Source organism: Xiphophorus hellerii, chromosome 12 (assembly GCF_003331165.1).
Source record: "Xiphophorus hellerii strain 12219 chromosome 12, Xiphophorus_hellerii-4.1, whole genome shotgun sequence".
Taxonomy (NCBI): domain Eukaryota; kingdom Metazoa; phylum Chordata; class Actinopteri; order Cyprinodontiformes; family Poeciliidae; genus Xiphophorus; species Xiphophorus hellerii.
The window spans coordinates 22,790,138-22,812,924 of record NC_045683.1 but is presented as its reverse complement, the minus strand read 5'-3'; the positions used below and the strand labels follow the sequence as shown (position 1 = coordinate 22,812,924).

At 39.2% G+C, this 22,787-nt stretch overlaps 1 protein-coding gene across 3 annotated transcripts in view; it reads left to right on the top strand.

Annotated features, from left to right (window-relative positions):
• LOC116729617 (tetratricopeptide repeat protein 28) overlaps positions 1-22,787 on the top strand; it is a 240,695-nt gene that overhangs the window by 166,707 nt on the left and 51,201 nt on the right. For all 3 annotated transcript variants that reach the window (XM_032578288.1, XM_032578287.1, XM_032578289.1), the window contains one exon: positions 20,797-21,304. In XM_032578288.1, coding sequence (XP_032434179.1) covers positions 20,797-21,304 — 508 coding nt within the window. The remainder of the gene's footprint in view (positions 1-20,796; positions 21,305-22,787) is intronic.

The following is a 22,787-nucleotide window of genomic DNA, read 5'->3' as shown; positions in this document are numbered from 1 at the left end:
GTAAGTCGGGCTCGTTTCCGGTGAGAGTTGGACTCCGCCAGGGCTGCCCTTTGTCACCGATTCTGTTCATCACTTTCATGGACAGAATTTCTAGGCGCAGCCAAGGTGTTGAGGGGATCCGATTTGGTGGCCTTAGGATCTCATCTCTGCTTTTTGCAGACGATGTGGTCCTTTTGGCTTCATCAGATCGTGATCTGCAGCTCTCGCTGGAGCGGTTCGCAGCCGAGTGTGACGCGGCCGGGATGAGGATCAGTGCCTCCAAATCCGAGGCCATGGTCTTGAGCCGGAAAAGGGTAGAGTGCCTTCTCCGGGTCAGGGGGGGTGTCCTGCCCCAAGTGGAGGAGTTTAAGTATCTCGGGATCTTGTTCACGAATGGGGGAAGAAGGGAGCGGGAGATCGACAGGCGGATTGGCGCAGCGTCTGCTGTCAAGCGGGCGCTGTACCGGTCCGTCGTGGTGAAGAGAGAGCTGAGCCAAAAAGCGAAGCTCTCGATTTACCGGTCGATCTACGTTCCCACCCTCATCTATGGTCATGAGCTTTGGGTCATGACCGAAAGAACGAGATCGCGGATACAAGCGGCCGAAATGGGTTTTCTCCGTAGGGTGGCTGGGCTCTCCCTTAGAGATAGGGTGAGAAGCTCAGTCATCCGGGAGGGACTCAGAGTAGAGCCGCTGCTCCTTCACATCGAGAGGAGCCAGTTGAGGTGGCTCGGGCATCTGGTCAGGATGCCTCCTAGACGCCTCCCTGGTGAGGTGTTCCGGGCACGTCCCACCGGGAGGAGGCCCCGGGGAAGACCCAGGACACGCTGGAGGGACTATGTCTCTCGGCTGGCCTGGGAACGCCTCGGGATTCCCCCGGAGGAGCTAGAAGAAGTGGCTGGGGAGAGGGAAGTCTGGGCCTCCCTTCTGAAGCTGCTACCCCCGCGACCCGACCTCGGATAAGCGGAAGAAGATGGATGGATGGATGGATAGTCATGTAGTCAGGAAAACTTCTGTTACCTTGTTTTTGCACTGGACCTGTTTGACGTGTTGTATACTGTTCCCCTTTCTGCTTTGAGATGATCTCTCTCTTAATTTACATTTTATGTAAATCAGTGATGACAGTGATACAACAATAAATATCTTGAAGTAAGCTTTGTGCTGCTTGTCTTTTTTTCTTTTATACGTCACACCAGAAGCAGATCAAATGTTTCTCTGATACAGTTAGAAATTCCACAAATCACAATTTCAGCTAAAACTCAAAACAAACCACACCAGCGTTCTCTGGCATCGGTTTCTACTGTCTGACGGCCGCAGTTACCATGGTTGCTGAATGTTTTTGTTGTTCACAGGTTGTCCCGAGGGTCACTGACAAAGACGCATCTATGCACACATACTTAAGATCAATTTCTATCTGTTGTGTCCCACTAGCCTGGAAAAAACCCAGCTCCTTGATTTACGCCTTGCTTCATACACCGGGTCTAGACCCTGGGCTACTGAGAAATGATTGTCTAATAGAGGTGTGAACTTCAAGTTTCAAAGAATTAGATTACAATACCAAATTGCTAGCGTTTGGCCGTGACGTATAAAATGTGTCAGCTCAATCATGAAGGAATCATGAAGCTTAATGGTAAATGCAAACCATCCAAAATAGAAATGCCAAGCCAAATGGCATCTTTACCAGGAATAAAATGTCTTGAACATTCTTCTTGGTCCGACTTTAATTTCTCAATGCTAGGAGAAGTGGCCAACATAGACTGAAAGACTTTGTTCACTGCGGAGTCAGTGAACAAAACTACAAGCAGATTATAACACTAAAAGAGCCCAGAAAATCGATATCATCGTTCACAACTTCTCCTTCTGTTCGCCGATTGGCCTGGTTGAAATCCTACTGCAGAAACCGAGGTCAGTGGGAGAAATCTCAGACAGAGTACTGAAGGGAGATGAGAATCAAGCTGAATTGTGTGGAAAGACATTTGCACAGCTAGTCTTTCACATCGGGTTGAAGGTTTAACAGGTCCAGAAAGGAACCACAGACATCTCTCCCAGGCCAGACTTGACACATAGACCATCTTCATCAGTTCATTTTAAATCCTGCATCGTATCAAAAACAATCTAATTATTATTAATAATAATGTCACCAAAAGCTGCTAATGCTGGTCATCTGATGGAGACATAAGAGAGAAGCTGCTATTCTTTTAAAAACAGATAAAAACATTTGTTTACCAGTTTTAATAGTTAAAATACACAAAAAACCAACAGACTCATAACCAGTTTACAGGAGAGCATAGAAATGGACTCATTTATCTCCTTCCCGGCTATCAGCAATGTGGGCTGCTGTTGGTGTCAAGCTCTCAATTACACAGAAAAAGCTGGAAGACATTACATTCTGTCTATTACTTACATTTCCGCACCATACAGAACAAATGTGTTGGAGTGGGTTGTTTACAACCCATCAAATATGGAGCGGCAGCATCATTTCTTTGGGATCATTCTTTATTCTATATTTATGCTAACGTGTAAAATGATTAAACCAAAATTATTTCTTTGTAGCTCTTCTTGAAGCGGGCAAAATTTCTTGTCACATTTTACAACAACAGCAGTAGCAAATGTCTGTAAGTTACATTTAATTTTCCTCTCAAGATATTTTTAAGTCAAGTATGATTCAAAATTTTAAACCTGATAGAATGATAAAAAAAAACCTACTTAAATTAATGGTTTTAATATACTATTGTCAAACTAAACTTAATATTTAACTATTAAAATCCCTGTTTTAATCCCCAGCCTCCTGAAATATACACTTGCAAAGGGTTAATAGTTTGAGTCATGCAGAACTGATCTGACCGTTTCCATAGCAACGTTCAGAAGCAAGACATTCCCCCAGAACTACAGTGAGCTCATTGTAGCTATGACGACATCTATGACACAGATCTATGTCATAGATCAAAGAATATCTGAGGTTATGAATGCATCCATCTCAAAACATCAGGTATTTTACAAATAGCACTTTGACAGAATTTCAACCCCTCGCTCTCTTTTACTAGGATTTTAATATGGAGAAACTTTTAACAGCCGCCGTCTTTTTTCCATTGTCTTTTGGCGCTGGGTATTTAGTAACGACTGGCGTGAGAAAACTTGTGACCACACTATTTCCGGGTGTCACAGTTGATTGTAGCAGCTCTGAAGACCAGAACGTGGATTACGCCGAATACCTTTTCAACACTTTCGGGACTCAGAAGCAAACGTCACCGGATAGAGAAGACTCGCAGCACGATGAGTCTTCAGATGATGATACTGAAAAAGAAACTTCCCCGGCTGGGGAAGTTTGCTGTGAAGCAAAAATGACTTCAGAGGTTGAGCCCAAAGACACCAAAGACTCAACCTCTCACTTGCCCTTAGAAGTTGAGTCTGTAGACCCAACCCCCTACCCAACCTCTGACCCAACCTCTGGCCCAACCTCAGATATGTCAGCGACATTAAACAAAGAGACCCAGGAAGAGAAATCTGTCATATTGGACAAATACCCCCCCAAACTTCCCAAAGCTCCCAGGATCCGAGAACCCATCCTACCTGGCTGCGACGTCTGCAACGCAGAACGAAGACGTCGTGAAGAAAGGAAGAAACGTTCGCTCGGACGTGAAACAAAAAAACCGTGCTGCACCACATTTTGAATGCCTCTGAGACGCATCTAAAATTATGAGGTGGTGAGCCTATGATTCGGATTTTACACCAAATAGAAATGATAACAGATTCAAGTTATGGATCTCAAAAGGCTTAACTACCTATTATTCATTTGTCCACAAAGGGATATTTTAGAGTTTTGAAACCTTACAGAAGGATCATGGACTGGAAAAAGATGATTGTTTTTAGGTACCTGCAGGTGAGACATTATTTTAATAGAAATTTTAAAGAGGTGTTGAGAAAAAATGATTCCAGTTTCATGGAGGTATTTCTAACACTAATTAAACCCAGGTCAGACAGCAGAATTATCTCTAAGTTATACAATGCCATACAGCTATCTAAACATGAGAATACAGAATACATAAAGAGGAAATGGGAAAAGGAAATTAAGGTAATAATCCCACAAGAAGATGGGAAGAAATATGTCAACTGCAGTGGGTCTCGACCAGATCAAATACATGGCGGGAGTTTTGTTGGAAAAACATTGCACGATTTTTTGTTACACCCATTCAGAGACGATATCAAAACAACGGGGACGCCTGCTAGAGACTTTGCCAGTCTAAAGGAGCCAACCACTTCCATGTTTGTTGGGACTGCCAAGTAATAAAACCATATTGCGAAGAGTTCCACAAACATATTGAAAATATATTCAATGTAAAAATTTCATTCAAATGTGAAACGTTGTACTTGGGCAACCTACAGTTGGACACATGGACCAACCAAGACAAAAATCTTCTGGCTATACTACTGGCAGCCAGTAAGAAAGCCATCACAAGGAAATGGCTAAAACCAGACCCACCCACTATCGACGAATGGATTGAAATTGTTTATCAGATTTATGTTATGGGAAAGATTTCTTTTTCCCTCCAAGTTGAAAGAGGAAAGTTTTATAAGATCTGGACCAATTGGACTGAGTATGTAAAACCAATTAGATCTGACTTCATTTGATTGTTCTTGAGAACTATGTGCCCTGCCCTTGTATGTTCTTGTGTTTTTTTTATTGCTCGAGATGGTGCAATCCCCGTTATTGTTCAATTCTGTTCATTTTTGTTATTGTTCACAACTAAATTTAGTAATAGTCTGTAAAAGAAAATACCAGAAAGCAGTATGGACAAAATCACTTGGATTCTCCGGTTGTATACTCATGTACAATCTTAGATGGGTAAAGCTGTAATTAACAAATGTGATGGAAGGGTTAAAAAAATAATTACAAAAAGAATTGCACAAAAATCCGTGAGGGACGGCGGAGTCCCTGCTCGAAATTCTGTGAACGAGGTGTACGGAGCCTCGTGCCAGAAGCCCACTAAAATGCTGTCTACATCGTTTTAAACTGTGTGATTGTGAGTGGGAATAAAAATAGCAATAGGTATTTTGTTCCATATAACACAGTAGGGGTGTAACAGGTAAATCTTTTATGGATGCAAACTCGACTAAAAACCCACCTGTTTAGGATTGTATTTGAAACGTAATCAATTACAAATTTATTGATGGAACCTGACTTAATGTCCTATTTTGATTGTTGATTCTATGTTGCATTGTGTTTCTGTGTTTGATATGATGTAAAGCACTTTGAAATGCCTTGCTGCTGAAATGTGCTATACAAATAAAATTTGATTGATTGATTGATTGATTAATGGGTTCTCTCCGGGTGCTCCGGCTTCCTCCCACAGTACAAAAAGATTTTGTTCACACTAGATAATAAATGGATGTTTTTTTAATAATAATAAGAGTAATATTAATATTGCCACACAAAAAAACAGAATATGCAGTCCATTACAGTTTTATGTTTTTATTGCTTGATGTTTATTTAAGATTATTAATAAGTGATCAATGTGGTAGATTAGCTACTGCTCTACTGATGATCTGTCAGAGTTGCTGTTTAAGTCGCCTTTTTTATTTTCTATTCAGGGTCTGCATCCTTTTTTTTTTTTTACTTTTAAAAACATTTTTGTATTGCATTAAAATGTCAATACAATATGGAAGCCCGTTTCCGCCACTCTGTTAAAAAATAAATAAATAAATAAATTATCTCAAAATAATGAGATAATATCTCAAAATAATGAGATACTAAATAATAATGTATAATAAGATACAAAATATAAGATATTTTACTGTTTTGTAGATATAATACTATTTTGTATTTTATACAAAATAGTATTTTATTTTGAGATATCATCTCAAAATAATGAGATATTTTGAGATATCTCATTATTTTAAGCGTCAATCTCAAAATAATAAGATAATTTATTTTATTTTTTCAACAGAGTGGTGGAAACGGGCTTCCATACGTTTCTGCCACTCTGTTAAAAAAAAAAAAAAAAATCTCATTATAATGAGATTATCTATCTCATTATAATGAGATAAATAATCTAAAAAAATATAAAATAAAAAAATATATATATATATTTTTTTTAACAGAGTGCCGGAAACGTATGGAAGCCCGTTTCCACCACTCTGTTAAAAAAATAAATAAAAAAATAATCTCATTATAATGAGATATTTTGAGATATCTCATTATTTTAAGCGTCAATCTCAAAATAATGACATAGTATCTGAGATATGAGATAGTATCTCATTATTATGAGATGATTTATTTATTTTTAAATAAATAAATGGCAGAAACAGGCTTCCATAGAGTTTGTGAATACTTTTGCAAGGCATTTCGTGAGTTCACAGAACTGACGATGTAGTGTATTGCTCTATGGGTACGAAAAGAAATATTCAGACAGACAATTAATAAGGAAATGTCTGTGCTTCAGTCTCGCTTTTATTGCTTCAGTTTTCCCCAATATTCCCTCAGTCACCTCTACGCATAGATTAGACCTGGGAATCCTCTCTGACTGACTTCAGAGCAGGGTTTTAACAGATTAGACAGCGTAAATCGGAGCTGGATTATTTTACTTCTCCAGTTTTTGTTTGCTACAAAAGAGAGTAATGTGCTCGCTAACCTGAATGTTTTTAAGGGTCTAGTGTAGAAACTTTAGTAGGTTTTCAGGTGAAACAAAATAATACCAAGCAATTGCAGTAACTGGCACCAGTGATGAGAAGCTTTTCCACTTTTGACAAATTCACGATTGAGATTTTTTTGAAGTCGCTAGAAAATATTGCTTTCCAGCACAAAATAAAACAGCAATTCAAAAAATGCCCAACATTTGCCTAAACAAATACGGGAATACATTCAGTAGCTGAGTCGTTTTAAAACTAATCTAGTGGCCTACTGCCAGCTGGGCTGCATACTGACACCAACACCAATCAATTCTATTGGATTTTTACTTTGTGGAAATTACCTTTGAATAAACACGGAGCCCCTGATCAGTCGCAGATTATATTTAATGAAAGCTATATGTGCGACGACGCTGGCACCTCTTGTGCAAACACCACTGACAGCGCAGGGCTGGCGTCAATTAAATGGTTTTCAGTCAGTGCACTAGAAATAAAATCCATTATGAAACAGCTGAGGTATAATTTAGGAAATTACTGAACTGGAGATACCAAAGCTCAGGTATCCCATGTCTCCCAGTAAGAGGTACAGATGTGGACTTGAGTGATGTGACTTTGAATTATGTAATACAGTGAACCCTCATTTTTCACAGGGGTTACGTTCCAAAAAGAACCCATGATAGGCGAAATCGGCGAAGTAATAATCTTTATTTTTTTACAATTATTATACAATGAAATACTCCATAATACATTGAAACCAAAAAACAAAACCTTTTTACAGGCCCAAACATTTGGTTAACAAATAAAAAGTACTGTATAAACTTTTTTTTTTGTTTTTTTTTTACAAATAACTACTGTACTGTAAAATAATAATTTTAATACGAACTGAGGCGGATTCCCGTGCCCGAATTGCAGAGATCAGCAACCCCCCCACCGCGTCCCGAGTCATTGGATTAGAACGGGAGAAAATGAAAAATGATTATGAAAAAAAAATTACAAAGTACAATAGGACAAATAGTTACTCACGTGTATTTCACTGCTTTTTTGACTTAGCCGCTGCATCCTGACTCCGCTCTGTTGCGTTTTTTTTTTCTTCTAAAGCCCGCGGTGCAGGTGTTTCGAGAGAAGATCATAGTTATCGGTCGTTGTTGTTGCTCTTTTTTCTTCTAGGCAAAAAGATTCTTATAAACCGACATGCCACCATCGATTATGTTAAATATGGCAAGCTGTTTTACGTACGTGTACATATTAAACCGCAACTTTGTTGACACACAGGTAGAGAAGAAGCGGAGAGACTGTTTAGCCAATCAGAATGCAGAACACAATGCACGATGCAAATCCGTGAAGCTGCGAGACCGCGAAAGGTGAACCGCGATATAGCGAGGGTTCACTGTACTCGAGTCACACACTTGACTTGGAAAAAAAAAAAACAAACACAAAAGACTTTTGACTTGTACTTTGGACTTAGACATCAATAAGTTGTGACTTTACTTGGAATTGAGTTGTTTGACTTGATCTCTAACACTAAATAAAATATGCATTACAATGGAACCTTGCCTGGGGCACAATGTCGCTCGCTGCACACCTTTGGTCATCTGGCAATATATGTTTCTGCTTTTGCCCAACATTCACACTCCATCTACTGTGTTGTTTACCTGCTCTTTTTTGCATTGTACAGCGTTAGCAGTGTAACTCAGCGCAATGACGTTAATGTACCTTTTAGTAACAATTTATATGCAGTCGAGAGGAAGTGATTTAGAACCAGTCCTTTCAGGCTAATTAAAAGTTACTAGCCAACAAAATAACACACTGTCTTACAACAGTATTATATGGTCTCTTCAAGTGTTGTGATTGTGTCCCACTTCAATAATAAATATTTTTTTAAGTTGCAACATATCATTTGTCCTGAAACCAGAGTTTATACAGGACTGCCTTAAAATGCCGCCTAAACACAGTGTTGACAATTTTTCGTAGATCAGTCATAGTGTTGTAAGAATGTGCACTTAAAATGCACAAAACTTTAGTATTTAAACAAGATATATCTGATGTCACCCAGACAACTGCAGTATTCATTAAACTTACATCTTGCTCAAACTGACACTTGAGCTAAAACTAGCATGTTTTACCTTTATTTTGTTTGATTTATTGTTAACTTGAGTCATAACATATTTCCATTCAGGTTCCAGTTAATTTTGTGTGACAAAATGTTCTTTGTCTGTATGACAGTATATAAGGGCTAGGAAAATGTTAAAAATAAAATTGGGAGAATAAAGTCATTAAATTACAAGAATAAAGTCAAAATATTACCAGAATAAATTTGTACAATAATAAAGTCATAATATTATCACTTTGTTCTCATGTTACTTCTCTTGTTATTTCGTCTTCATTCTCACATTTGTTTTTACTTTAGTCTCATAATTTTATTAAAATAGTTTTTCTTAGTATGGCCCTAATAGGGGGTGGTTTTCGTTACACATTGTAAAATTTAATGACTAGTGTCTGAATTTCTCTCCTCCACACCCACAAATATATGAGATAACATTACACTGACGCACAAAGAAGCTGAAACAGCCGATTAGTCTTACTACTGTTGGTATTGTCATAAAACATTTATAGAAAACCCACATTCAATAGCTCAGCACAAGAGGCCCATGTGAACATAGATGTGAATTTTCAAAAACTGGATATGGAAGTGGTGCCGTTTGGCTTGGCAACTCCTACGGATGCACCTGGTACACACAGTACAGCAAGAACAACGATTGTGAGCTAAGTTTAGTCAGGAATGTTGAGACCTTGTTCTCCATAATTCCTTTATAGCTGCATCTATAATATTTTAGGTTGAATTGGGACATTTCTTCTGACAGGAAATGATGTTAGCAGGAACAAAAAAGGAGAAGGGGCAATTATCTTTAAACTTAAAGATGAGTTTAAGATGAGCTGCAGCGCATCTTGAAAAAAGAGTTTAAGCATCTCATACAATTAATTTGTTTATTTTAGGTTTTGTTGTTTTTTTTACATGAGGAGTTGGTATTTGACGGGGAAGATTAAAAAACAGTAAAGAGACAAGACCGAGACATACAAGACAGGGTTATGATAAGACCTCAAACCTGTGACATTTGCTAATAAAGGGTAAAAACCATCTGCGTTGTTCATTTGTCATGCAAGAAATGACAACATCTGCAAACCTCAAAGCTTATTAGCTGGTAAAGTTTAGCTTCCAGCTTTTTATTTGCTTGGCTGAGCATTTAGTGTACAGTTGGTTTCTCAGATTGTATCTGTGAACAGCAGCTGCTTTCTGGTGCAGGAAACAGGTGTTATGAAAGGAGTGTTAAAAGCTGAAAAGCTTTGTCTTCCAGTGTGTGTAATGTCTTTCATGCAGTCACTCAATCCTCTAATCAGCATGAGTTTAAGCATCTTTATAGAAATTGGATGAAACATTTTCTCACGCAAAGCACAACAGCTGTCTTGGATTTCTATAAAGCTTAATTTAACTCATAAAGCAATACTCCAACAGGAAAGTTCTCTGTTCTGGAACATCAGCAAGTTCATTCTGTTAACCAGTAATGCTTTTTGCACTGGCTTTGACTTGAGAAGGCCTGGCAAGGTGGGAGGTTTTTTTTGTCAGCATATTTTGATTGACTTTGGGAAGATGAAACAGAATGCATGCATACATAATTGTAGGAAAGTAGGAGTTCAATAAGAAATCTTCACTTCGCCTCTGGGTTATGGAAAACTACATAAATAAAAAATAAAACTTCAGATGATAATGTTAGGAAAGTACAGCGCCTTCTGTGAAGGCCTTAGAGGTATGTGAGAAAACACCAGTGAACAAATAGCATCACGAAGAACAAGGAACACAGTGGACAGGCCAGGGATAAAGATGTAAAGTTTAATGCAGGGTTAGCTATAAACATCTCACCAAGAGCTGGTCGAAGCTTAATTTAAAATTTAATTGTCTCAACCAACAAGCTGCTTCACAAAATTAAAAAAGCATTACATATAAAATGGTGAAATACAATCAAATATGAAATATAGAAGTTGAATTGAAAAATATAGACCACTTAACAAGCAGACGACCCTACATAAAAAAAAATCCCAATAGAACTCAAACTGAACTTAAAAAGCCAACATGACAAATTTGTCTTTTTCAAGAGGAATTTAATAGTTTATCCAGGCTCTGCAGTGGGTTCATCAGACAACAAGCTGTTTCAGAGTCTAGTGACCAGGACATGATCAGGACAGATCATCCTAGTGGTCTTTTGGGGATAAACTGCTCAAGCAATTTAGTTAAACAAAAGGCTGCCAAACTATTTAAGACCTTAGAAGTAAAAGTATTTTAAAATCAATACAAAAGACATACAGGAAAATTAGCTATAGCTGGAGTGATGTGATCATACCTGCAGATACATGCTGGCAACACGCTGCAGCAGTTTGGTTCAACTGCAACCAACAAAGAGATGTAAAGATAATTGCCATATAGCCCAATCTAGAAAGCATGAAGAAGTTTTTCAAGGTCTTATGATTGAAGAACTGAAGAAAAGGTTTTGCTTTACCAACATATAGCTCTTAACCTAAACTGACAGGTGGGGCAAAAAGAGCATTATTCAGAGAAATGGCCATCAGGCCCTTAACTCATAACTCTGGAGGAGCTGCAGCTGTCAGAATGACGGGGCGGTTAGATTTGAACTCTGTAAATATGACTTAAGATATCCTGTTTGCATGTGATGAAAAAAAACATGTTGTGGTTAAAAAAAAAGACTTAAAGTCAACTTTAGGGCCAACAAGCAAACAGTATAGGTGGCAACAAATTACACTCTGCATCACCCTCAACAGTCATAATGTGAGAGATTGTGGTTGCAGCGTCATATTGTGGGGAAGCATTGCATTTCAGCAAGGACAGGTCAGAGTTGATAGGAAGATAGAGGTAAACACAAGGCAATACTTGAGGAAAACCTGAGGCTGAAAATGAATTAAAACTGGGGACAAAGATTTACATTGCAGCAGGAAAACTATACTAGACACATACACCGCTTATCAATTCAGGGTCACATCGTGGACATGCTGCCAGTCCATCACAGTGCAACGCAGAGACAGCACTCAATTTAGTGGGACCCATCAAGCTAACATTCATGTCTTTAGACTTTAGCAGAAAGCTGGAGTACCTGGAGAGTCTCCCGTGCCTGCATTGGGAGAATGTGCAAACTCAATGCAGAAAATCCCAGCCAAAAACTTTGAAAAACAAAACAGGACTTTACCACTGAAAGGCAACAGTGGCTTCACTTCTTAGGTTCAGCAGGGAAGCTTAATCACATTAATTATCAACACTTGTATTTTAAATTTGACAAAAATACTAAAAGTTGATTTTAAAAATCTGATTTTATGACTCGCTTTTTCATATAACTAGCTAAATCCCCACATCATTCCGAAAAGTGGGAAAAAAATTCAATTTTCCTTTAATTTCACAGAAATCTGGTGTGGTCTAAACCCATTAGGCACGAGTGGCTAGAGGAGGGGCTGCCAGAGGCCCTGTCACCTTTCTTGGAGAAAACCGTGACGCGTGGAGAGCCAGGACAGTTGGTTGTCACTCTTCATTTCATTCATTGTGTCAGGCTGCTCCAAGCAACAACTCTGGCCAGCTCATATCGATCCAGGTCCTCAGACCTTAACCTGTGTGTTCTTTAATCTCCCCTCCCCTCCCCTTTTTTGTGTACCATTAAAAAGATGGAACTCTGTCTGCCAGGCCTGATTTGTCCAGCTGTACGCCCTGACAGGTACTCCCCCTTCCACCCTTCAGCTTGCAGAGCGCCTCTTAATAACCTCAGATGGTTGCGTCCTTGGATTGACTGCTGTGCGCCCTGCTGTACGGTCTCTGACGGACATACTGGCCTAAGAGCTTGCACTATATTTGGCAGTTTGTCCTCAAACCCGGCAGGAAGCAATGATAACAGCTAATTAGCTTTTAATGGAAGCACTTTAAAAATGATCATCGGTCGTTCCATCTATCTCCGTTGCATCTCTGCGTCGCACCTGTATTAGTTGAGTAGTGTCATTATGCTAAAGAAGGAGGTATCCTCTCTACCCCTTGCCGGAGGCTTTGCAAAGTGGCAAATGTTGATGTACGCCTCGCTCCCACATCTCAAATGACTTTGAAACACCACTGTGATTTCCCTTTCTGTCACAGCAAAGTCTCTCCAGAATTGATTCCTTACACCAGCAGGCATCACACAGTTATTTTTTTTTTCTTCCTGTGGAGATTTGACTTCAGTAAAGACACAAACAGCAGCGCCGTATATAACCCTTTGAGGCCCTGCTCTGATTTGGAGTGCATTAAGATTCATTCACAGTGCCACACATCCCCTGCGTGTTACCTCTTCAATTTCCTGCTCGCACAGACCTTAGATTCACGTGTTTATATCAGATGGCAGCAGAGCTGTTTTTGCATTTGAACAATGCTGACATCCTGTCACAGGGGACGGCCACTCCAAGACAGGCGCTACAGGGAAGCCCGGTCGCTCCGCCTTGCTCCCCTTTGCTCCCCTTTGCTTTCCTGTCTTACCATTAGGCCAGTTCTGTAAACAGTGTTTTGTCTATCGCATTGCAGGAGAGAGGCAGCTTGAAATATCAAACCCCCACAGCCACGTAAAGGGAACAGTCAAATTTTCCACTAATGCCAGAGGAGACTGTCAGGTTACATTTTTCTCTCTGCCTCTGGTGTGTCTTCCCCTCTCCCTTGTTGCTTGTTTACAGCCAACTCAGAATATATGCTCAACAAAACAACACAGGCACACAATTATTGCTGGACGATGTATGTCCTTTGTGCACGAATCCAAGAAGTAAAAAGAAGCTACGCGCACGTGGGCACAATCCAGGGAATATATGTGGTATAATTTTGTGTTTCTGTGAACGGGTCTTTACCTCTATGGATTCTGTTGCTCCGACATAATGAGGAAAAAAAATCCACTATTTGTTTATTGTGACAGCATACCAGAAAATAACTACTTTTTCACATGCAAAAGAAGGAACAATGTGGTTATTTAAATGCCTTGATTTGATGCATCAAGAATATTATATTACATTATATGTTTATTTTGTGAGTGTCAGTTCTGTGTGGATGTGTCATGAAGCGCATCACCGTTAATCGATCAAACCAGACGCAGGGATTGGTCAGAGAATGTATGTGCATGGAAATTGTTTTATTTATGCTTTGAGTGAAACAAATGCTTGAAAACTGCTATTCCGAATCGTGAAAACGTGAAAGGTGTGTAATTTAAGTCAAGCTGGACAATTCAATTCGGTTTATTTATGTAGCTCCAATTCACAACAAATGTCTACAAAATTTAGCACGGAAGAGTGAAGTAAAACAATCATGGAGGAAACGGGGAGTTCTGTGTTGTCGAGCTCCTGTAATTCTTCCTTGTTGACTTTCCTTTTTCTCATTGTTCCTAAAGACTCTCAGCTTTAACTCACATGCCGCATAGCTAAATAAAGATTTGCTGCAAGGCACGTATAGTAAAGGGTAGGGCTTAAAGTAACATTAGGGATAAGAAATGTATTATTAAATGGCTGGGAAAAATAAAACAGTAGTACATTTTCATTCATTTTCTGTTACTAAATGCAGATAAGAGTACTTAAGAAGCCCTGATTAGAGAAATTTGGTTATGTTTGGGGGGGGGGGGGGGCTTCATGGCCGTGTAGGCAAATCCACGTTATGCCTTCTGGAGCGATAAAATTACAGCTGTGTGTGCATGTGAGTGTCCATGTTTGCCTGCGAGTGTGCGTGGAGGAGAGCAGTCAGGCGCAGCTGTACCTGCCCTCGCTTGGCAGAGCACAGCTTTTGCCAGCTTAAAAAGCAGAAGGTTTTGATATGGCAGAGAAGCAGTCATTTGGCTGATCTAATGGTGGCTCCCCTGGGGTTCGTATCTCTTTGCAAACACAGAGCGGGGGACAGCGAATGGAGTATAGACCCATAAAACCACAGGAATATTTTGTCAAATCCCAATCCCCCACCCCCAGCCTCTCTGCTGATATTACCAGCATATTTCCTGTAAATTCCCCCCTTTATTATTCTGAATAAATGAATAACGTCATTTATTCAGACGTTATTTGCACACACACACACTCACGCGGATAACGGCAAATGCACCGGAGAGCATCTTTTTCTATGAGATTCTATGAGATCATCACTGGCCTGTTCTGTTTGACTTGATTGCAGCTCAGATGCCTCCTTTTTTTTTTTGTCAACGTGCGTTGCTGCAGGTGAATGTAGATCTAAAGAAAATGTTCACCTTAGGGATGTCTTCAATATTCTCCTCTCTCATCTTTCAAAGACAATTTCTCCCGAAGCCTTTCATGCTCCCCCCTCGCCTCCCGCGCAGCTCCACCCTCACATCCTTTTCATTTTAAAGTGGGACTCGGTTCCCTGCCAGCTTGTCCCCGAGCCCAGCTTGTTAAGAGAGACACTGGTGCATGGTCTTCCTCACCTTCCCACTCCAGTTCCTTTTAATTAGACCTCTGTTCTTTTGTGCATGTGTTTACAATAGGGTATATTAGTGTGTGTGTGTGCGTGAACTGTAAGAGTAGCTGTTGACATCACAGTGGCTTTGTTTGTTGTTCTCTTGGTAAACCAAACCAGTCTGTAAAACTTAAATTAAGAATAAATTGAGTCAGACCATTATATCTTGTTTTATTTTTTATTTTTTAAATAAATGAAGCTTCTTTGCTTCTGTTTTTCTTTGTTTTGGAGATGTATGCTGATTTTTTTTCACCTTTGTTAATACTTACATAAAGGTAGAGGATTTCCGGCTTTCGGTGGAAAATTTCAGAATGAACCTTTGCTGGTGAATTTAGTGAAACCTTTAAACTTTTGAATGGACATGTCCAACTGTTCAATGTTTCACTTGATGAAAAAGTACTAGTCATAAGTGAAATAATCTACCAGTGGAACTAGTACATCAATATTAATAAATTATTTACTTAAAACAAGCTGCTGAAAATTACTTGTAAGTTAGTTGTCTTGTTTCAAGGGTATTAAGATATTTGCACAAGAAACTAGACCACACATACTTGATCAGATTTTGTGTATTTGCAGTGCAAGTGTTGGGGTGTGCAGCCAGATCTTGGAAAATAGTTGTTTTACTTCGCTTAAACAAAACTTTGAAGCTAAGGTTTGTGCGCTTAAAACAACATTAAATATACTTTCTGTAGATTTTTACACAAGCCTTTCCTGTTTGCGTCTGGTGGCAGAAACTTCTGGTTAGGTTCTAAAATCTTTCAAATTCTTTGCATTGAATTCACCAAATGTTGCATGAAGATGTTTCTGAACACTGCAAATACATTTAAAATGTGATCTGTAATGAAAAACTAACCTGTACACTTATTAATAAATCACAGATTTTGTTTTAGAATGACAATTAAATATCAATAGACAACTTTAAAAGTTGTGTGTTGTTTCTCTTGCCAACGTATGCTTTTTCTCTATTACCTTCTTGATCTTTCAAACTTCTCACTCCTGGATCTCTGCATCCCTACTGCTCCTGTTGATTACATGGGGAACTGTAATACGCCCGGCTGAAGGATTAACATCCATATTGGTGGAGCGAACAGAGAGGTTGTTGTCACCTTTGTGGTAATAGAATCAAACCTGCCGTCTGTCTCCTCTTTATAAGAGAGAGCAGCTCTTCTCCTCTTTCATATAATCCCATTAACAGCACTTTGCAGAAATAAGGTCTGCCCTGATTTTTCCTGCAGCCTGCTGTTTGGACAGAGGGCAGGCTGCAGGGTTTTTAACACCATGATCTCCCAACCCTATCTGCAAGATGTCTCTTTCACCCTCTTTCTGATTTTTGGCAGAAATATGGGGTTATCATTCATTTTCATCAATGAAGTGATGGAATATTTTTGCTTTGGATTGCAAAAATATTCCAGCCCCTCCAAGTTTGCAGCATTTGCAAGGATACAAACAGAAACCTTACTGTATTGTTCTTGAATTTTATGTGATGACAAATAAAAGAAATCCATAATAGTGGGGTGGAATTGAAATGACACATGGTTTTCAAAGTATTTTACAAATTTACAAAGTGCAGTTTGCGTTTGCATTAAAACTGAGGCAACTTATTCCCCGTGACCCACAGTTTAGTGCAGCTAGCTGCTTTCAGAAGCCCAAAGATGCCCCATTTCCAGTTTGGCAAAAGCCATTTGGAGGATACAAATTAATATTTTATCCTAGATTGAAAATTTTTTGCTGATTAAAGCTAGAATTATGCTTTTCTTCAGTATGAAAGGCATGCGTCTATGAAAAGGCCTTACAGAAACTTTTCCCAATAAATTTAAGTTTGTGGTTGTAATGTGACAAAAATAATTTTAAAAAAACAAGCAAAAAACACAACTTTCTTTAAATGGGCTTTAAAAAAAAACTTGGTCTAACGTTAAATTTTACAATGTCTTAAGGTTCGACTTTTAAACTTTTGTGATACTTATTAAGCTTTACTGGCAGTTTATTCAGGCATAACTTTTTTCATATCAAATTTGTTTAAAGGAATGAATGACCTTCTAGCCCGTAATCCTGTCAAAGCAGTCGGTGCTTGTTTGTACACCTGGCAATATTTGTGTTTGCTTGCTTTCGCTGATTCAAAGGGAGGTTCCACACCCATGTGTTGAGCTTTCTTCAAAGCAGACTGCCTTACAAGTGCAACCATGATCCAACCACTAAGATCTCATGGCAGCCGGGGTTGTCCCCGTAGCCTGAGCCAGGCTCTGATGATAGCCTTGGCTGTTTGGAGTTCGTCTGACCTCAAAGGTCCAAAGTGAAATAAGGAGGATTTTCAAAGACGTAGTCACACAGCTGTGAGGTGAGGTATAACCACAGACGGCAGTAAAGCTGTGGGCACCACTCTGTTCCAGGATGAGAAAAAGAAACACCCACGGAGCTCAGAGCCATAAATTCACACTGAACCATCAACTTTGGCCACCAGAGAAAACTCTGCTGCATGTTGTGAGGATCTAATCTTCAGAGGTCAATTTCTTTTTACCTCCAGAGGTACGGGTTAAAAACACCTAACTTAAGCGTACTTGCAAAAGTATTCATTGTTATACATTGCAACTACAAACTTCAATGTATTTTGATAAGATTTCACATAGCAGATCTGCACACACAGTAATTATGATGTGAATACATGGTTTTCATCATCCCTTACAAAGCAGAAAAAGCATCACCCTGATACGCAACGTCCAGTAGACACAAGGCTTCATTGTTTGGTACCACATAGTATTCACCCAGGGGATCTAGATAAAAAATGTCTGCCACATCTTTCACTTTTATTTGTAAAAAACATTAAAACCATGTGTCATTCTATTTCACAAATATCTCCTACTTTGTGTTGGTTTATCACAAAATCCCCCCCACCCCCCAAAAAAGTTCAATAATATTTTTGCAATTCTCTGTAACAGTCCTCAACGAGGGACAAGATGACTAATGACACAGAAGCCAAGCATTTCTGAATCTGCTGCCTCCCTCGTTGTCTGAAAGTTTGTCTTTCAGTTCGGTTAGCTATGCTACAGAACGTGTTAGCTGATTAGAGCCAGTGGCCTATCAACTGTTTATAATGGACGGCGGTAGGATTAGGCAAATCCCCACACATCCGGAGGAAGGCTGGACTCTGTAAACACAATCAGAACTGACTTTGTAAAGGAGAAGTGCGAATGGGTGGGTGTGATTATGTGTGCGAAGACCGGGAGGAGGAGGTCAGAGCAGAGATGGAGGAGCGATAAGTGCAGGAAAGAAACTGAATGAAATTAGAAATGGGTCTGATTTGAAATGGGTCAAATCAGGGATTGTGTGGAATAATATTTTCTCCAGGCAAAAATGTTGCTTTGTGTTGGGGCAGACAGACACAGATGGTCTCAGTCTACCTTCCTGGAGCCCAAACACAGTCAGTCCTCTGTTACTGGAACGACTGGCTCCTCATTATCTGCCTATCTCAGCTCCCATCTGAGGAGAAAATGCAGCGTTGCACTATCACTTTAGAGGGACACTGATCACAAGAGCAACTCATCTCCACTGAAGTAGATTGCGCCCTCCCCCCTTTTTTTGCATCCCCACCTTCGTCTCCCGCTGTGCTCAGCTGAAGACGGACAGAGATGAGGAATCTTCTGTTTTCTGCTAAGAAAAGTGAAAGTTTGAGCCATAGAGATGGAGCGGAGCTTCAAAAGGCACATGTAATTGAGCAGCTCTAGATAGGCTATCTAGAAACATGAAACAGCAACAGTTGTGACGGAGGGTAATTTCCTCCTGGGCTCGAGTCTTTAAACTTGAGCAAACTGCTGGAAGTTCTTATGTCAGCAGGTAATTGGTTCCAGCATCAGCAGCTGTGTGGAATGAAGGAAAGATTGGATTTTGTGTATTTGTGCATTTGGAAAAAAGGTTGCCAAAAAAGATCCTCAGAAAAGAGAATACCTTTATAAGGGCTTGTAGGAGAGTCCAAACTAGAGGTGATCCGATCAATATTTTGTGGTCAATTGCCAATCTCCAATTGTATTGGTACAACATAAAAAGCTATTAAAACACCAATTTTGAAGAATCATGTCAAAACAGATGTCTTGAAAGTCCAATAAGTGGTCTTTTAAATGTCCTGTTTATGTATTTTAAAAAAAGTAAATAGTTACAGCATTTTAAAATCAGAAATTAGTAATACCCCTCAGTTTACATTAAAACAGCAAAAGCTGTAACTCAAAACAGGAGAAGACATTTTTTTGGATATAGACAAGAATCATTCAGGAAATGTTTTTTGATTAATAAAGTTTAAGTTTAGTACAACATAAAATGATATCCAGTTATCTTGTTTTAAGTTCTTTGTGGTCGTCTCTATTAAATGTAGTAAAGTTTGAGTCTTCTCTCTGTAACAGCTTCATGTTGTGCAAGAGATTCTACATGCCTGTGGGTTGTTCAGTGTTTGGAAAAAAAGTTTTTTTTATATTTCAAATGGCAAGATTTATGCTTTCTACAAAAATGCTGATATATATATATATATATATATATATATATATATATATATATATATATATATATATACGTATATATAGTATCCAAATAACACTGATTAATAGCAAGAAACCAAATTACATCCTGATCTCTAACTTTGTTTTGTGAAAAATCAGTTCAATCTGCTCCCTTTGTGAGTATCGCTGGGAAGTTTTAAACTGATTGGCTTTGAATGGTGTTTCATGAACATTTTATGCCTGCAGAAATGTATCCCTCGCTGTTGCTGACTTCAGAGTTTTCAGACTCCTAAGCTATGCTAGAAGAGCACTAATATGGCCTTAACTGTCAGGATGGTGGTTCACCTCTTCGCTGGCCTCTCTCCAAACCCCATCCTGGCTGGAGATTGCAAAGTGGGACATTGGAAAGGATATGCTTTATTATCTGCCTCCTGCATGATTAATTGAACATCTGTTCACTTCATGACAACTGACCCCAATTCCCCACTGTTTATCCTCTGTATATGCAGTTAATAAGCCTGCAGTGAAAGTGTCACATAAGAGGTCAAGACTTCATTTTTGGCAGCCATCTATATTTCACTACTGCAATGTCAGCTTTTAAGTCTAGTTTGACGGTTTGCCTTTTCACTGACGAACCCTGGTGGAGAGAGTTAAAGTCTGAGTGGAGATCCGAAATGAATCCTGGATGATTTTTGTTTTTTTTTTCTACTAGAGAGGTCTTGTCACCAGTTGGCTGGCCCCCCACAGATGTGGTGTGAAGCTGAAACCTCCCTCCTCTTCCTCCTGATTAACAGAGTCTTTGTTCCGTTGGTGGTGGCACGCCATGAGGCATGATTGCAGTGGGCAAACTGGCAGCTTTAAAGAAAGCCTGCCGCTGTGCTGATCTGCATCACACTTTACCCCCCTCCTCTCTCAGCACAGGGGAAATCAAATCAGGTTTTGTTTGTTGTTTGGTCTCTGAGCATTAGGCCTCTTTTAAAACTCAGGTATTGTGATTTATTTAATTTTTTTTCAGCTCGATCCATGTACAATTTTCTAGATAAAGGGATGTTTTAGTGCTGGTGAGGAATTTGTGAAGCAGAGCCAAAAAATTACTTTTTGTTCATTATTGGTCTAATTAATTAAAGTTTCTGATTTTTTTTCTTTTCCGTGTGCCTACAGAGTAAAACATTTCTGACGCACCGATTCTTATGTCTTTTTGCAGGCTGCTTCAATGGCGCTGAGCAGCTTGGGCCATGTATATACCGCCATAGGGGACTATCCGAACGCCCTCGCCAGCCACAAGCAGTGCGTCCTGCTGGCCAAGCAGTCCAAGGATCAGCTGTCTGAGGCTCGTGAGCTGGGAAACATGGGAGCCGTCTACATCGCCATGGGAGACTTTGATAATGCTGTTCAATGTCATGAGCAACATTTGGGCATCGCTAAAGCCCTGGAAAATAAAAGAGAAGAGGCCCGAGCTTACAGCAACCTTGGTAGTGCCTACCACTACCATCGTAACTTTGACAAGGCCATGTCGTACCACACCCATGTCCTGGAGCTTGCGCAGGAGCTGGAGGAAAAGTCCATCGAGATGAGGGCATATGCAGGGCTGGGTCACGCTGCCCGCTGTATGCAAGACTTGGAGAGAGCCAAGCAGTACCATGAACAGCAGCTGTCAATCGCTGAAGGACTGAAGGACAGGGCTGCAGAAGGAAGGGCGTCCTCCAACTTGGGTATGTATGTCAAACATTTCAGTTGCTTTTTGAGTGACAACAGGATGCATATCAAATTCAACGTTAAGAAGATGGGAAATAGATTTAACTCTCCATGAACTTAATTTACATAGCACTTTTCCAGTGATACAAACCACGTAGAGCACGTTACACAAGAGCCACATTGGTAAGTAATTTTCCTTTTAATTTAGAAGTAGCAGTCAATCAAATCAATCAGTTGCTACGGTCCACTCCAGTTCTTTGAGAGGTTAATCATTATTTATATTAGAAAATCAATGTTGTCACAGTGCTTTGTGAGGAAGACGTTACTGCAAAACAGGGTTCTATCATTTCTACTTTAAGAAAAAGATAAAATGATAGCAAAGTTAATATTTTAATCTGCATTTAGTATTTAATATTAGTATTTAATGCTAATAGTAATAATTTAATAGCAGTTTGTACAAAATCCCATTTTTAAAATGTAACCCAAAATGCTGCATGTTCAAAATACCACAGTGTGCCTTGCTATATGAGACATCAAGGTAGCTAACATGGTAGGTGGTGCTATTTAAAACTCTGGGAAGTTATTAAATCAAGATTCATACTGTCTTCTGTCTTAGTCATAAGGAGACACACAGTTCAATACACCTGTACAGCTATGTGTATAATGTAACTTAACATTTATATACAAATTAAACAGTGACAAAGAAACAATGTATATTTAAAAAATGATGGAACAGAAAATCCACAGTGCCATTAAGGACAACAGTCAGTCAACGAAGCCTCATCTCACCTACAGTAAAAACATTTCATCTTAGATATTCAACGGTCAGAAAGAAATCAGAGATAAGTCAAACTTATTTTAAGATTTTCTGCAGGCTGCCACATGTACTTTCTTCTCCATGTCTACTGAGCAGACTCCATGAAGCGGGCTTGTTTGAAACCTCTGTTAAGGCACCACTCAGCTTTCAGCTTTCATGACTGAAGTCATGCATGTTCACTGTTTGCAGTTGAGTTTAAAACAAAGATTTGCATTTGATTAGTTAATATGACATGGCCTTGTTTGGTCCTTCAATTGTGAAATTATCCATGCAGGTTAATGGCGCAAAAAGTGTTTCTGATTTATGTCTATCCACACATTTAATACTATTTCCTCAGGCTCTACCAGACATATAATATTTTTAGCACTTTATACAGTGAGAGATTAGAGATACATCAACTTTATGAGTTAAAAATTACATTAATGACATTACTGGCGTTTGAACCCAAGGAGGCTTGGGAGATATTTCAGTGCAATAAAAGTTTCCAGACACCCTGACCACCTTAAAAGTGAAGCAAAGTGAAGTTATATTTCTGTTATAGGAACTTTTAAGCATTCCAGTAATTTGTGATATTATTGCATTAAAAACAATGATTCCTGAAAATGTTTTTTCTTTAATTGAATAAATGTAATCAGATTGAATGTTGGATTTACTTACTTTTTGTTTGAAAAATATGTTCCTGT